Source organism: Sander vitreus, chromosome 11, assembly GCF_031162955.1.
Source record: "Sander vitreus isolate 19-12246 chromosome 11, sanVit1, whole genome shotgun sequence".
NCBI classification, from domain to species: domain Eukaryota; kingdom Metazoa; phylum Chordata; class Actinopteri; order Perciformes; family Percidae; genus Sander; species Sander vitreus.
Genome location: NC_135865.1, coordinates 2,640,001 through 2,656,373, shown reverse-complemented (window position 1 = coordinate 2,656,373; position 16,373 = coordinate 2,640,001). Strand labels below are relative to the sequence as shown.

Genomic DNA, 16,373 nt, shown 5'->3' with positions numbered 1-16,373 from the left:
CAGAAATAAAATCCAGTATTTTTCATCACTTTAGAACTGGTGAAATTATTATGGGCAATTTGGTGTTGTTACTTCACCATTATGTCCACTGGTGTAACTTGTGCTAAAGCAACTACAGAGCATGACAACTTACAACACAAGAGAAAAAGGTACGTTATGTTTATCCACAACATAGAGCAAAATATCAAAGTGCTCAGTGTGGGTAGGATGATACAGGAATGCCTCCTTTCAGTACACTTTAGGTTTTTAACAAGTCCCCAAATATACATGACAAAAACTCCTTCCAAAATGTCCCATATGATCATTAAAGCTTTGATCTGTGATTTATGGCTAAGTATAGGAGGAGAAAACTACTTTACGTTATGGTTAGGGAAAGACCGACCGTTGCAAGGAAGTAGACAGTAGCCTACTAAGTATCAAAGTCAGACACTCAGACATGTTTTCTGAACTACCACCACCCTATGGGTACGGTTACATTTAGGCACAAACACTAGTTAGTTAAGGTTGGGGAAAGATTGCAGTCATTGTTCAAGGAAACCAACATTGGATAGAAGAAGACATCACCAGGTAATCAAAAATATACATCACCAGGTAAATATAAAATTGTAATACAGAAAACCATTTTTGTCACTTTGTCCTCCCTTTTACATGACTCAATATTACGTGTCATCATGGTTACCTCAAAGAACATATAGTGATCATTGCAGTATATGTCTGACAACCGTGAGTTGACTTCTCTTCTGCTTCCCTTCATTAAAGCTATTAGAAAAGTGTATTGTATCCTCTCAGCCACTGGAGACTGCTGGGACAAGGCAAGGAAAATACATTTCATTTATAAAGCACCTTACATTGCAAGTAAACTCAATGTGCTTTAAAATGTATAAGGTATGGAAGAGTATCACTCATAAAACGTGAAAATGTCACAATAACAAAAGAAGAAAAAACAAATACTCATATAGACACCTTTTCAGTTGATTTTGGTGATGGACAGAAAGCTTCACTTGTTGCTAAAGTAATGCTAACTGGTAACTGTGGCTGCCGTCAGCTAGTTAGCTCAGTTAGCCGTGATGCCAGGACTGGGAGTACCAAGTTTGTTGATGTTTAAACCACTACACAAGAGCTTTGGACTGCTGGGAGGAGGAGGTTTTCAGGGCCAGGTCGAAGGAATAATGAATGCAGGTGGGGACGGCGGTGGCAGCGATGTCGTGCTAGAATCAGGGCCAGGCAGGCAGCCAACGGGACCGGTGTTGTATCAAGTTCTGTTTCCCCGTAGAGATCTGTTCCCCCCTACCTACATCTGAACCAAACCCTAACCCTAAATAATGCTACGTTCCAGGCAACCCGTAACCCGTGTTTTCACAACCTTCTACCCATGCCAAGTGCTCTGGTCAAACCCGTAACTTGCTACTCGTGAACTCGTACCAGATCGTTGTATTCCCATTTACAGTTTTTGACGTCACACACACATAAACAACAATGGCGACCCCTGTTGATGCTGTACAGATGCCAGTGATTAACGGTGAGAAATAGAAATAAATAGACATAAGTATGTATGTAAGTAATTCCGCACATTGTAATCAAAACAATACACACACATACATAACTTGTGTACTACTACAGGTTATGTTTATTAAATATAGCCCAAAATATGTCGCCGACTACAAATTGCTAGTATCAGCTAGCGCTAGCTAACATCAACGTTAGGTAGCCTAACCTGAACCCTGCCAACGGCACAATGTTTAGCTAGCCAGCTCGTGACTTTGCCTGGAACGCTATCAAGTCGTGAGTCGTGACTTGAAGTCGTAACTTACGGGCTAAAAATTGTGTCTGGAACGCAGCATAACTACCGAGGGGGGCACTACGCTGAAACAGGGGGAACAGATTTCAACAGATCACCTGGTTCTGCAGCCGCTACGTACATCACGGCAGAGGCAAGGAGCCTGAAAAGGAAATAGTGGAAGCTAAGAAGAGAAAAAGAGAGAGTGACCGAGCAAGAGTAAATCTTGGGTGGGCTTTTAGTTGTTGGCGAGATCTTTGCGAAATTAAAGGCTGCAAGACAGACAACGAGCTGCAAATGCCTAGTTTTATCTGGCTTGTGCTGTTGCACTTGCTTGATGCTTGGCTGTGTTGGTAAAGTTGTGGACTCGCTAGTTTTTGATTAGAATGTAATTGATCGTAATGTATTAAAAAAAAATGCATGTGTACAGCTGTCTGTATTTACAGCAGCAATGTACAGTATAAGTAAATAGCCAAATCGCAACAAATACAAATATTACGCAATGAGCGAGTGCACATGCAAACTGCTATGGACTGTTAAAAACTACACTTTAAAGTAATGTGCCATGTTTAACTGTCTGTCAGCCATGCATATACAAAGTACCTCAATCCCAAAGAAAACATTTTGTAAACAATACAAAGAAATGTTTTATAGTTTGAATTGTGCAGTATGACAATTAAGCTTACTATCCAGCTTGCTGCCCTTGGCTGATGTTACTGGCAGGAAGTAGGTTTAAGACAGTAAATAAAAAGGTCCCCTAACCTTAACAAAGTACTTTTTCCAACCCCAACCATGATCTTTCCTAAGGGTGCAAGAACTATCACCTCAATATCATTATCGCAATATCATGTTGCACAATATTATATCGAAAGTGTCGCAATAATATATGTAATATTTAGTTTATTTCGTGGAACGCTGCGTCCCGTCCGTTGGCTGTGTTCATTAGTTGTGTTTGATTTAGAGCCCGCTTGAAACGCTGTAATGATCATGTTTCATTGGCCAGCTACCGTGCCACTCGCATGTTAGTGCACGTCAGCGCACGGGTCCACTGGTCCACCGCGTACCACGTGTGTGCATATTTCGACAGAGTGACAGTGTAAGTGAAGAAATAGATAGAGACAACTAAACGGAACCAATCAGAGAAGCGAAAGAAAAGTTGTGTCCTGTTCTCTTTATTTATATATTTGATACTGTCCAACCAGTAAAACATGTCCTGTTCTCTGTATTTATATATGTTATACTGTCCAACCAGTAAAACATGTCCTGTTCTCTTTATTTATTTATTTGATACTGTCCAACCAGTAAAACATGTCCTGTTCTCTGTATTTATATATGTTATTCTGTCCAACCAGTAAAACATGTCCTGTTCTCTGTATTTATATATGTTATTCTGTCCAACCAGTAGAACATGTCCTGTTCTCTGTATTTATATATGTTATACTGTCCAACCAGTAAAACATGTCCTGTTCTCTTTATTTATATATTTGATACTGTCCAACCAGTAAAACATGTCCTGTTCTCTGTATTTATATATGTTATACTGTCCAACCAGGAAAACATGTCCTGTTCTCTTTATATATATATTTTTATACTGTCCAACCAGTAAAACATGTCCTGTTCTCTTTATTTATATATTTGATACTGTCCAACCAGTAAAACATGTCCTGTTCTCTTTATTTATATATTTGATACTGTCCAACCAGTAAAACATGTCCTGTTCTCTTTATTTATTTATTTGATACTGTCCAACCAGTAGAACATGTCCTGTTCTCTTTATTTATATATTTGATACTGTCCAACCAGTAAAACATTTCCTGTTCTCTTTATTTATTTATTTGATACTGTCCAACCAGTAGAACATGTCCTGTTCTCCTTATTTATATATTTGATACTGTCCAACCAGTAAAACATGTCCTGTTCTCTTTATTTATATATGTTATACTATCCAACCAGTAAAACATGTCCTGTTCTCTTTATTTATATATTTGATACTGTCCAACCAGTAAAACATGTCCTGTTCTCTTTATTTATATATTATATACTGTCCAACCAGTAAAACATGTCCTGTTCTCTTTATATATATTTTTTTTAACTGTCCAACCAGTAAAACATGTCCTGTTCTTTTTATTTATATATTTGATACTGTCCAACCAGTAAAACATGTCCTGTTCTCTGTATTTATATATGTTATACTGTCCAACCAGTAAAACATGTCCTGTTCTCTGTATTTATATATGTTATACTGTCCAACCAGGAAAACATGTCCTGTTCTCTTTATATATATTTTTTTATACTGTCCAACCAGTAAAACATGTCCTGTTCTTTTTATTTATATATTTGATACTGTCCAACCAGTAAAACATGTCCTGTTCTCTTTATTTATTTATTTGATACTGTCCAACCAGTAAAACATGTCCTGTTCTCTTTATTTATATATTATATACTGTCCAACCAGTAAAACATGTCCTGTTCTCTTTATTTATATATGTTATACTGTCCAACCAGTAAAACATGTCCTGTTCTCTTTATTTATTTATTTGATACTGTCCAACCAGTAGAACATGTCCTGTTCTCTTTATTTATATCTTTGATACTGTCCAACCAGTAAAAGATGTCCTGTTCTCTTTATTTGTATATTTGATACTGTCCAACCAGTAAAACATGTCCTGTTCTCTTTATTTATATATTTTGATACTGTCCAACCAGTAAAACATGTCCTGTTCTCTTTATTTATATATTTGATACTGTCCAACCAGTAAAACATGTCCTGTTCTCTTTATTTATATATTTGATACTGTCCAACCAGTAAAACATGTCCTGTTCTCTTTATTTATTTATTTGATACTGTCCAACCAGTAGAACATGTCCTGTTCTCTTTATTTATATGTTTTGATACTGTCCAACCAGTAAAACATGTCCTGTTCTCTTTATTTATATATTTGATACTGTCCAACCAGTAAAACATGTCCTGTTCTCTTTATTTATATATTTGATACTGTCCAACCAGTAAAACATGTCCTGTTCTCTTTATTTATATATTATGATACTGTCCAACCAGTAAAACATGTCCTGTTCTCTTTATTTGTATATTTGATACTGTCCAACCAGTAAAACATGTCCTGTTCTCTTTATTTATATATTTGATACTGTCCAACCAGTAAAACATGTCCTGTTCATTGTATTTATATATGTTATACTGTCCAACCAGTAAAACATGTCCTGTTCTCCTTATTTATATATTTGATACTGTCCAACCAGTAAAACATGTCCTGTTCTCTTTATTTATATATGTTATACTATCCAACCAGTAAAACATGTCCTGTTCTCTTTATATATATATTTTTATACTGTCCAACCAGTAAAACATGTCCTGTTCTCTTTATTTATATATTTGATACTGTCCAACCAGTAAAACATGTCCTGTTCTCTTTATTTATTTATTTGATACTGTCCAACCAGTAAAACATGTCCTGTTCTCTTTATTTATATATTTGATACTGTCCAACCAGTAAAACATGTCCTGTTCTCTGTATTTATATATGTTATACTGTCCAACCAGTAAAACATGTCCTGTTCTCTTTATATATATATTTTTATACTGTCCAACCAGTAAAACATGTCCTGTTCTCTTTATTTATATATTTGATACTGTCCAACCAGTAAAACATGTCCTGTTCTCTTTATTTATATATTTGATACTGTCCAACCAGTAGAAACATGTCCTGTTCTCTTTATTTATATATTTGATACTGTCCAACCAGTAAAACATGTCCTGTTCTCTTTATTTATATATTTGATACTGTCCAACCAGTAAAACATGTCCTGTTCTCTTTATTTATATATTTGATACTGTCCAACCAGTAAAACATGTCCTGTTCTCTGTATTTATTTATGTTATACTGTCCAACCAGTAAAACATGTCCTGTTCTCTTTATTTATATATTTGATACTGTCCAACCAGTAAAACATGTCCTGTTCTCTTTATTTATATATTTGATACTGTCCAACCAGTAAAACATGTCCTGTTCTCTATATTTATATATGTTATACTGTCCAACCAGTAAAACATGTCCTGTTCTCTTTATTTATATATTTGATACTGTCCAACCAGTAGAACATGTCCTGTTCTGTAGACGTGGTTGTTATTTATTTATTTATGTTGTACCAGTCCAATATGACCGTCAGTTGAAATAAACCTTGTGTTGTAAGAAAACTTGTTTAATTTGTTATGAATTAAACAAGTGTTTTCCCGTAACTTTTGTAATTTTGCATATGTTTAAAAAATATCTAAATTAATATCGATATCGCAATATTCATAATCAATATCGCAATATCACATTTTGTCAGTATCGTGCAACCCTAATCTTTCCCTGAAACTGTGTAATGTTTTGTGAGGCACAGACCAATTATGTAATCCTCCTGATTGGGGCATCGGATCAGAAAAAGTTGTTCACACAGAAAAGCATGGACGAACAATGAATGAATTCATTTCATTTAGAGAACTTGTTGGAACTGGCAGAGCAATTGTGCTAAAGAAATGTTCAACAATGTGTGCGTTCATTTCGTTTTTCAATTTTATTTCATTACCGTGTAATTTAAAAATATATTCAAGGTGTATTAATCACTCATTTGACAGCACTTAACAGAGTCATGCTGCTGTCATTTGTGTTCCTCTATGAGTAAATAGGAGGTATTAATTAATCTACAGTTATCCCTTTGAGCCTTTTAACTTTAAGATCAGTATTTTACAATCAACTGCCTGAAGATGCTTTTGGGAAACTGAGCCAGGCGAGAGACAGGCTAACACTAACACAGGGGCGATTCTAGGACCAGACCTTTATGTGACACGGATACAGTGCCTTGTTAGTGTTACCCCCCTGCTAAATCAGTAATTTCATTATGTGATCATCTCTGACCTAGCTACTGAACAACAACGTCAGCTTTCTGACACTATTAACACTACAGTGGAACTAAACCTGACACTTTATAACACACAGTAATAACGACCAGTTTGACAAAATGTTCTCACATTCAGCAATTTTAGTTGCTTACGTTTTAATTTTGGTTATAATGTGCGCCTTGAAATGAGCAACTTTTTCTTCTCTGGGGACTACCAACGTTAAACTTCACAACCGTCTCCTGCTCTCCCTCTGACAGATCAGATAGAGACTCAGCCAAAGGAGGGTTTCTGTTAATGGTAACTGTTTGTCCCCTGTCACTAACAGACAAGTTCACAAACTCTCACTTAAGCTCTAAAATTGATTTTCTTTTTAGAGAAAAGTTTTTTAGTATTATGATTTTTAGGGGGGCTGAGATGAAAATAAGGGGGGGTTGAGCCCCCCTAAAAAGGGTCTTATTTTATTATACTGATTATAAAAAAGTAGAAATAGTGGAAATCAGAGAAACATAGTCTTTTTTGGGGGGATCATTTTTTGGAGCTAGTGACAGTGGATAGACATGAAAAGTGGGAGAGAAATGGGGGATGACACACAGTAAAGGGCAGCAGGTTGGATTCAAACCCGTGCCGCTGCAAAGGACTCAGCCTACATGGGGCAAACGTTCTTACTGGGTGAGCTAGAGGCTGCCCTGGTCTCCATTAATACATTCTTACTGATAAAATGTTCTGTGGCTGTGATACCGTATTTACATAGGCGGGTGCAGTGTTGTAAAGAGAAGGAAAACGAAAAAGAAGGAGCAAAGTCACATCACGTCTTTTTTCTCTTTCCTCTTGTAAGCTTAAATGACTCTAAATGTACACTTGCCTCAGCCTTAATTTCTCATTACATTTTTTCATTTAGTTTTTTTGTCATGCACTCACCATTGACCCCTTAAAAAGGAGGAATTGAAACATATTCTAGTGCATTAACGTTCAGTTATTGTTGTGACTGTAAGGGTGTTTGGATTGAAACTTGGAGGGAAAAAAAATGAATGTGTAGAAATGGTGTGAAAATTAAAGATGGTTCAGTGGATGAAAGGGAACAGCTCTCACTCACCTAGAAGCCCTGCTGCCCCCAAGTGGCCAAAAATATCAATAGTACAGTCTCTTTAACACTGAACAGATGCAAACAAATGAGTCTCTGTTTAAAGGTAAATTGTAGTATAAAGATGATATGGCTCACACAATGTGTTGCATTAATTGATGGACCGATGTCTAGCAGTTAAGCTTCTAAATGTAGCACAAATATAACAGTTTTAACATAACATAATAGGCCTTTTTTACAAAATACATTTTACTTGTCATAGGAAGAAAAGCACAGATGTTACTAGTAACATTAAAGGTGCTGTAGGATTGTGAAGATCCAGGACTTAGCCAAAACATTTGAACATCAACAACTTCTCAGTCCCTCCCCCCCTTTCCGCTAAAGCCCAAAACGGTCTCCTAAGCCCCTCCCCCCACAAGGGAGAATGAATGCGTGTGCATGAGCAGTGATTGACACGCAGTTAGACACAACCCCCCCTGGCCCTGATTGGTGCATCTGAACAGGGAGCTGTGGATTTTTGCAAATCTCACTACAGGCTGTAGGTGGAGCCAGAGGAGCTGGATTTATTTCTAAATGACCTGCTTCATGTAGTTCTACTGGAACATAGGGTCAGTTTCAGCAGATATGACAGAAAGTTAGTTTTAGAAGGCTTATATACTGCACCTTTAAAGAGGGCTCCATTCTATTCAAGTGTCCCAGTAAGCCATGACACTAGCCAGGTTTCCCGTAGTGCAAATATTATCCAAATGCAAACTGATAGTTGGTTCATCAAGATAGAAGCCTACAATTTTTCAATTCAGATGAAACTTTATTTCAGACTCACCATAGCAATACAATGAGAAAACAAGACCACAACATACATTTCTTTGCCATCATAGGAAACACAAACTCGCAAACTGTAGGCCTATACCAAGGTGTACAGCCCAGAGGAGGCTGGTCCATGGACGCAGAGGAGATTGTTCCTCCTCTACTTTTGAGAGGCAAAAGGGACATCAAAATATATTTTAAAGAAAAATTTGTAGAAATAATCCACAACCAAATCTCAGTATGATTTATTAAATATGTTTTGCCGTTTCTCAACATCCTCACAATCCTTTGAGCTAAGATTTTTCTGAATGAGAAAAGAATGAAATATGGGTCATTAGTGTCAGTACTTCAATACAGCCAGCAGACGGCGACAAACAACCAGAGCTTCCACCATGATTTTGACAAAAACAGATGTGTCAGTGTGACTGTTAAATGACAGGTTTTACTGCTCCTTTCGACAAAAATAGCATTTGCATGCTGTGCTTTCCCTATCAAAGTGTGTTCAGTGTCTTTGGAAACGTCGGACATTTTAGTTTCTAGGGAAACGGACCAAGTAATAAGACATGGATCACAAGGACCCATTTAAGCAGGGGCTCCTGGCACCGGGATGCCTACTCCAAGCAGCTGTAGTTGCCCTCTAAGCGGGGATCCTGCCTGGATACCAGTGCCTGCCGCCAACCTGCAGCAACCACAGTAGTTCAATCTAGTCGGGGCTTCAGGCACCGAGATGCAAGGGCCTCCCCCCCCCCCAACACACTTCCAGCAAACACAGCATTTTGCTGTAAGTGAGGCTCCTGGCACCTGGAGGCTAGCGCCCCCAAGACACGCAGCTTCCAGCTGCAAAAGTATGGAGTATGTGATAACGTGAGCTGTTCACTGAATATGACGTGTAAACCCCCCTGCCCATTTCCAGTACGTAAGGTAATTGGTATGCATTGCTCCTGGGTCGTGACCCTGGTTATATCTGAATTTTCGTGACCAGGGATATACCCGTGTTGACTGGCTTGGTTTAAATTGACATAAGAAGGGTTGAACACGGGTCAGATTACTCTGGTCCAACCCTGGTTTTTGGTGTATAAGAGGTATGATTGAGGTGGAAATAGATCGTAAGTTATGACTTTTACTATGGGTCTATGAGGGCCAAACAATGACCATCTTCATCTTTTGTTGCTTAGAACAAGCTGATGTGTTCCAGGCTAGAGGAGGAGGCGTGTTCACCCCGATGCTCCTATAGGCTGTGAGCCAAGCCTCCTGAACTCACAGTCACGTGACTTTGTTGTTGTAAGATCCTGAGAATAGGTAAAAGGATTGCATCATTCCAGGCGAAGACTGTGACAGTCATCATTTGATCTTATAGATCAATAATTATAGTCATAACTTGCGTTCTCCCAAATGAACATGCAAGATACTTTTACGTGATAATCATAAGCCTATGATGAAAAGGAAACCTTACTCAAATCTTTCACAAAATCAGCGTTAATTGCATGAACATTTTCCAACAGTTTTGCAGTTAAAGAGCCCCTATTATACTCATTTTCAGTGTCATATTTGTACTGTTGGGGTCTACTAGAACAGGTTTTCATGCTTTGATGTTCAAAAATCATATGTTTATCATACTGCACATTGGTGCAGTGCCTTTGCCTGAGCTCTTGGCCCCTCTTCCTGAAAAGCCCAGTCTGCTCTGATTGGTCAGCTGGCCCACTCTGCTGTGATTGGTCTACCATTTCAAACAACTGGCTGTGCTTGCTCAGACAGCACCGAATGGGCAGCACATATGAAAAAACTGGGCTGGCATTCTCAATCAGTGACATCACTAATGGAGGAACGTCAAACAGGAAGGTGGGCAGGCGTTTCAGGCAGTTGAGAATAAAAGTAGATGTGATAATTACAACAACGGATTAGGCTATAACAATACATGGTTCTCTAGCCGTCACCGGCTCTCCCTCCTCCCCGTTGGGAGCTCGAAACAGAAGAGGTGGGCTCCCAAGCCACCGCTAAGGTTTTTGTTCTCGAACAGACGGCACCAATGTCTCGCTATGCACCGTTCACCAGGGACCAAGGCGACACGGAAACGGAGTTCCCAGCGGTCCCGCCACTTCGGCAGAGCCTGGCCTCCATCCTGCTTCCAAAGGCCACGTTTTCTCGGCCGACAGAAGCCCACACTGCCATCTCTCCGGGACCAGGTCCACTTCACTGACCGCGCACACCTGTGTGCCGCCTAGTTGACCGCAGCGCAGAAAAACAAACAACTTTGCTCTGCTGTCTCCTCCATGACCGCTAAGCCTTTGACTGTTCCCCAGAGTTATATCACATCTGGCAGCCACCCACCTGGTCCAATCCACCCCTGAGCCGACTTGTAAACAGCGGTGTCAGTGGCAGTGACAGTAATATACAGTAACTGCGGACGTAAGAGAGGCCCGTGCAGGGCACAAGGGCCGAAAGAAATCTTCACGCATGCGCGTCTGCAGTCGTGCAACAGCTCTTACGCCTATACTCATAGAATCTGGAGTTACAATACATAACTATCGATTTGTTGCTCTGACAACAGTTCCCAATAAACCCGAAGAACCAGCTTCGAAGAACCTAAACGATCCCGACTCATCAAATGGTCAACACTTTAATATGGATAACTCAGTTATCCTATCCATGTCGGCCTATGTTTAAGTGTGCTTATTTTTGTTAGCTTATTACATTTGTTAAGCTGTATGTTAGTATCATCCTGTAAATGTGTTCTCTGCTCTGTGTTACTGAGAAGTGGAGTCAGGTGGGGGATTTATTTTACACGCAGTAACTCTGATTGACCACTAGATGTCTCTCTGATATAATGTTCTCTCTCTACGTGCCCACTGTGCACTGTGAAGCACTTATGTGCTAATAGAATGATGAGGAGTTAACAGTTGAGTCTAATTTCAGCAGATGCAGCACCACCATCTCCTTAAGAGGGCTCCTTACTGTCACCATTCCCTGCTGGACTCAGAATACTTTTTGGGGTTTTTTTGCCACCAGTTTATCGCCTGGACATTTTGCAGCTTTATGTTGTAATTATGAGTCAGTCATCCCTAGCAAAGTAGCTAAAAATCCAGATATATAGGCCTATATTTTAATTTTAATTTCATGTTTTTTTTCTATTTCATTTTCAGCCGTTTTGTCCTAGACATACCAGCGGAGTAAATCAAAAAGAGCTGTAAGAACAGACTCCACCAAAAACCTCTTCTATAACTGTCCTGTACAGTTGGTCTCTGGCCTACCTCTAGTGTCAGTTCACACAACAAAGACATTACATCAGGTTCAAACAGGGAGGGAAGTCAGTTATAGATCCACGGTTCACTCAGCACATGTCCTTAGTTTAGTTCATCTTTTGATTGAATCCCTTTACAAACTCTCTACTCTCAGTGAGCTGCATCGCTCATATTTCTGATCTTTGGTGTGGTCAGCGGACAGCTCCTTCACAGCTTTGCTCAGGAAAGGTCGAGCCAAACCTCCAGGCCTAGTTTACCAGCCACGCTCTCAGTCACTATGTTACAAACAAGAGTTTGGTGCGTGTAATAATAATTTCACGTTTTGAAAAAAAAGATGAACTAAACGTTTCCGCCGTCCTGGAAGAGCTGTGAATAAGCTATTGTTATTGTTATTAAGGCAATATTTGATTTGTAATAGGCATATTCACGTAGATCGTATTCAATGTGAATATAGTTGTAGGCCTACATTTCATTTTTATTGTTTAATTATGAATTGATATTTTTCTTCCTTTTTATTTTGAAATAGTGTAGCCTACATCAATGCGCCTGTCCTAACAAATGGTTATAGATGACACAATTACTGCAACCAAAAAGCCTGAACTGGCGCTTCTGTGTTTGTATTTATTTTGACATTTGTATCCATTAATTCGTATGCGTTGCCGCTGTTAGACCGTGTCTAGGTGCACCGTCCCAGTGACACAGGTCCTACGATGATCTCAACATTGAATCCTAATCAGTATAAACGGCTAAATTGCTGTGGAGGTCCGGAACAGTCTCTCAGTATCAACCAGACTGACAGCGTCTGCACTGAACAAATCTTTATCTAGAAACAGCTCTTACCAGCCTCACCTGTGTGTGTGTGTGTGTGTGTGTGTGTGTGTGTGTGTGTGTGTGTGTGTGTGTGTGTGTGTGTGTGTGTGTGTGTGTGTGTGTGTGTGTGTGTGTGTGTGTGTGTGTGTGTGTGTGTGTGAGACCTGGAAGGTGAATAATTCCCCCAGCAACACTATAGTCTGATGATGGCTTTACATAAAACGGCTATTAGAAGTGAACTCAGCAGCGGGAGGAAAAGCTAATTTCCTGTTTAGCTGTCTGACAGTTCGTTGATATTCGGATACATTATGCCGCTGATGGTCCTATAGACTCCACGTTAACTATGATGATAATAATTATGTTGATGAATAGCAAAGTGATTTACAAAAAGATTGCAAAATGAATAAACCCTGCTAGAAAAGCAGATACCACTATAAACACTAACAGATACTGAAGGACAATTAGAACACAGACACATACTTCCCTACACAGGTAGGTAGGTCATTATGAACACTGAGACCTGTTAAGAATAACATCAATGCACATCAAATAATAGTAATAATTAACTACTGTAAAAAAAAATTAAAAAAATTAAAAAAAATCACATTGTCCCTGGATGACTATTATATAATTTCTAAAGGAATATCATAGTGACATGAGATCATTAAATGATCTTAGAATGCACGGAGAAATATTTCATCTATTTGTCCGTTCATGGCGTCAGAGGCGCAGTGAGGCCTCCGGCTTCACATAGCCTACAAAAAAAATGAAATCAAATAAATAAAATCAAAACCAACAAAGCCCTCAATATGAATTACACCAATTAAGTTGTTCCTTCGTGCAGTCTTCTCTGTGTCCCAGGCTGCACAGCGACTTTTCTATTAACAGCCTGAAAACGCTCCTGTGCATCGCGCCTGTCCATCACGTTGCATGTATTAGTCTATCGGCCCACTTTGATGAAGTGTTTGGCGCGGTGAGGATGACAGAGGCTTTGAGTCGATTTTCTCCCCTAGCCAGGTGATGGAGGTCCGGCTGATCACGCGGAATACAGGGTAATTAAAACCTATAAATTATCCGCCGGCAGCTTCTCTCTCTCACGGAGAGATAACAGCGCGCTTTTCTAGAGCACGTCCTGGAAAACAATACATACGGCTGACAATGGTGGCTGTACAGAAAGGAGGAGAAAACAGCGGAGGTGGGGTGTGTATCAAACCTGGAGGTGCAGGCATGTTCAATGGACGCATATATGAATACATGAAAATATAGAAGGGGGAGCCTCCTTAACATATATATAGCCTATATGAACAGGGAGATATGGTGTGTGTTGTTCGCAGCAGTAGGCCTTCTCTCCTCGCCTATGACGCCGTGTGTGTGTGTGTGTGTGTGTGTGTGTGTGTGTGTGTGTGTGTGTGTGTGTGTGTGTGTGTGTGTGTGTGTGTGTGTGTGTGTGTGTTGTATACGCTTGCTTGTGTGTGAGAGATAAGACAAAAGTGCCCTGCGCGCCAAGTGAGCACTCTGAGCTACATACAAACACCATTCTACAAGCTGTTTGGATGCAGGACGCGTACGCTGATGGGATGTCGTTTGACAAGGAAATCAAAGTGTAAATCTTGTTTTTTATCGCACGCAAGGTCCGTCTGTCCCACAGTGCCTGTCCAGGTCAAAGTACAAGTGTGTGTGTGTGTGTGTGTGTGTGTGTGTGTGTGTGTGTGTGTGTGTGTGTGTGTGTGTGTGTGTGTGTGTGTGTGTGTGTGTGTGTGTGTTATTCTTCACCTGCTCTCCCTCAGCTGTATAAGATGTAACAGATACACCGTAACAAGGCTGAAGGCGCGGAGCAGTGATAATCTCTTGCTTGGTTTCTGTGTGAAGACTGCTCGCTGCTCCACAGCTCCCCTCTTGGCTCACAGAGGCCTGGCATTATTGGACGTCGTCACCCCTTGTCCAAAAGTGTCCCGGTCGGTGATTGGCCTGCTGCGCTTTGTGATGTTATTCATGTGAGAGTGAGTGTGTGTGTCTGTGTGTGTGTGTGTGTGTGTGTGTGTGTGTGTGTGTGTGTGTGTGTGTGTATGCTGATGTGATGTGAGGACTTTGTGAAGATCCGACTGTCATGCAGCGGTGTAAAGCTCTGGGTGTGTGAGAGTAGTGCGCAATAGCAACCATAGCCAGTCTTATAGTAAGTCACCGAGCATGACGCGCCGGAGCGCCTTTACGCAGGCAGGATGTCCACAGTTTGCGAATAATTACACCAACCAGCAATATTTCGGAGAGAAAATAACTATGTTTTAGTGCTTTCCTGTTGTCATCTTTTGGATACAAACACAGGCCTACAAAGTGGAAGTGGGTTGAGAGAAGAGCAGCCACGTTCTTCAGAGAAGCAGCGATGGAGGAAGAGCGGGACTTGAACAGCACGGATAGCAGCGAGGGAGAGAGCGTCTCTCCCTCTCCCAGCTTGCCCTCGCCGCCCCTGCTGCCTCTGCAGGTCGCCCAGCAGGCCCACAGAACCACCAACTTTTTCATCGACAACATTTTGCGGCCGGACTTCGGCTGCAAGAAGGAGCACGGCCTGGGCCCGCGGGAGAGGGCGCAGACCTCCGGCCGGGAACGCGTCCACCCGGTAGTGAGCAGGCCGAGCCTTCCCGGGACGCCGTGCCAGGACTCCAATTGCAGCAGTGACAGCTCGTCGTCCTCCGCCTCCTCTACCTCTTTGGCGAGTCCCCAAAAGAGTAACGGTAACGGCGGAGGAATCGCAGCCGCCTCCACCGGGAGCAGCGGCATGAAAGCCGAGGAAAGAACTGGCGGCGGGGCCGGGGAAAACACGTCCTCCTCGCTGGTGGTGCTGAACGGCACCGGAGCGGCAACGCCGGAGAGCCAGCCGCTGCTCTGGCCTGCCTGGGTCTACTGCACCCGGTACTCGGACAGGCCCTCATCTGGTAAGGCAATAGTTTTATGAAGAAAAAAACAGTCTGCGCGTGAAATTCGTTTTATAATGGAGGATCAATAGGCTGCTACTTGACTTTTGTTAACTTTAATCCTTAACTTTTCTGACTCAAAACACCAAGACACATTTATCCCAGTCTACATGTCGGGGATTTTAATCAGGGGATCAAGGCAGTTTTTTATTTATTTTATTTTTTAATAATCTAAAGCGGGAAATACTATTTTATTTAAGACCACAAACTCAGCTGACACAATCTTTTTACTCATATATCTTTATAACCAACATTTAAAATGTAAATTCATCTTAATCCCACTCTCGAAAATGTAGGCCAACATATGGAGTTTTAAATAAAGTGTTTAATAATGCTGAATAATCTTTAATTAAAATGTAATAATCTAAATCCGTTAACTATTTAAATGTCCAGTGAGGTTTGTTGTTTAGCATAACATTAGATCAGTTACATATTAAATATAGCACGCTCCAGCATTCCCATCAACCAGGATGCAATGCAAACTGAAAAAATAGTTTGTATTTGACCCGTATGAACCAGATTAACACGGGTTTAACAAAACATTTGTAACACATCATTATCATTTAATAATTAAGTAATTCATGAATTAATAATCACCACAATCGTAGCCTGTGTTGTGTAGAAATTTGCAGAATTAAATTCAGTTTTTTTTTCCGCCTTCTCAGTTCATTATTTTCCTTTCTGACGTCCTTGCATTTGAAAATGCATTTAATGTGAAACAAAAAAAGAAGGCGAGCAGCAGTTATTGTGTTATAAGTTTCAAATAGAGAAGAAAAACACGTGCAACTGA

General features: G+C 40.4%; 1 protein-coding gene across 1 annotated transcript in view; it reads left to right on the top strand.

Annotated features, from left to right (window-relative positions):
* Positions 1 to 14,667: 14,667 nt before the first annotated feature.
* The window catches only part of LOC144525716 (homeobox protein engrailed-1a-like), a 5,589-nt gene continuing 3,883 nt past the window's right edge, over positions 14,668 to 16,373 (top strand). The window contains exon 1 of the mRNA XM_078262771.1: positions 14,668 to 15,544. Within this exon, the coding sequence (XP_078118897.1) occupies positions 14,995 to 15,544 (550 nt within the window). The 5' untranslated portion in view covers positions 14,668 to 14,994. The remainder of the gene's footprint in view (positions 15,545 to 16,373) is intronic.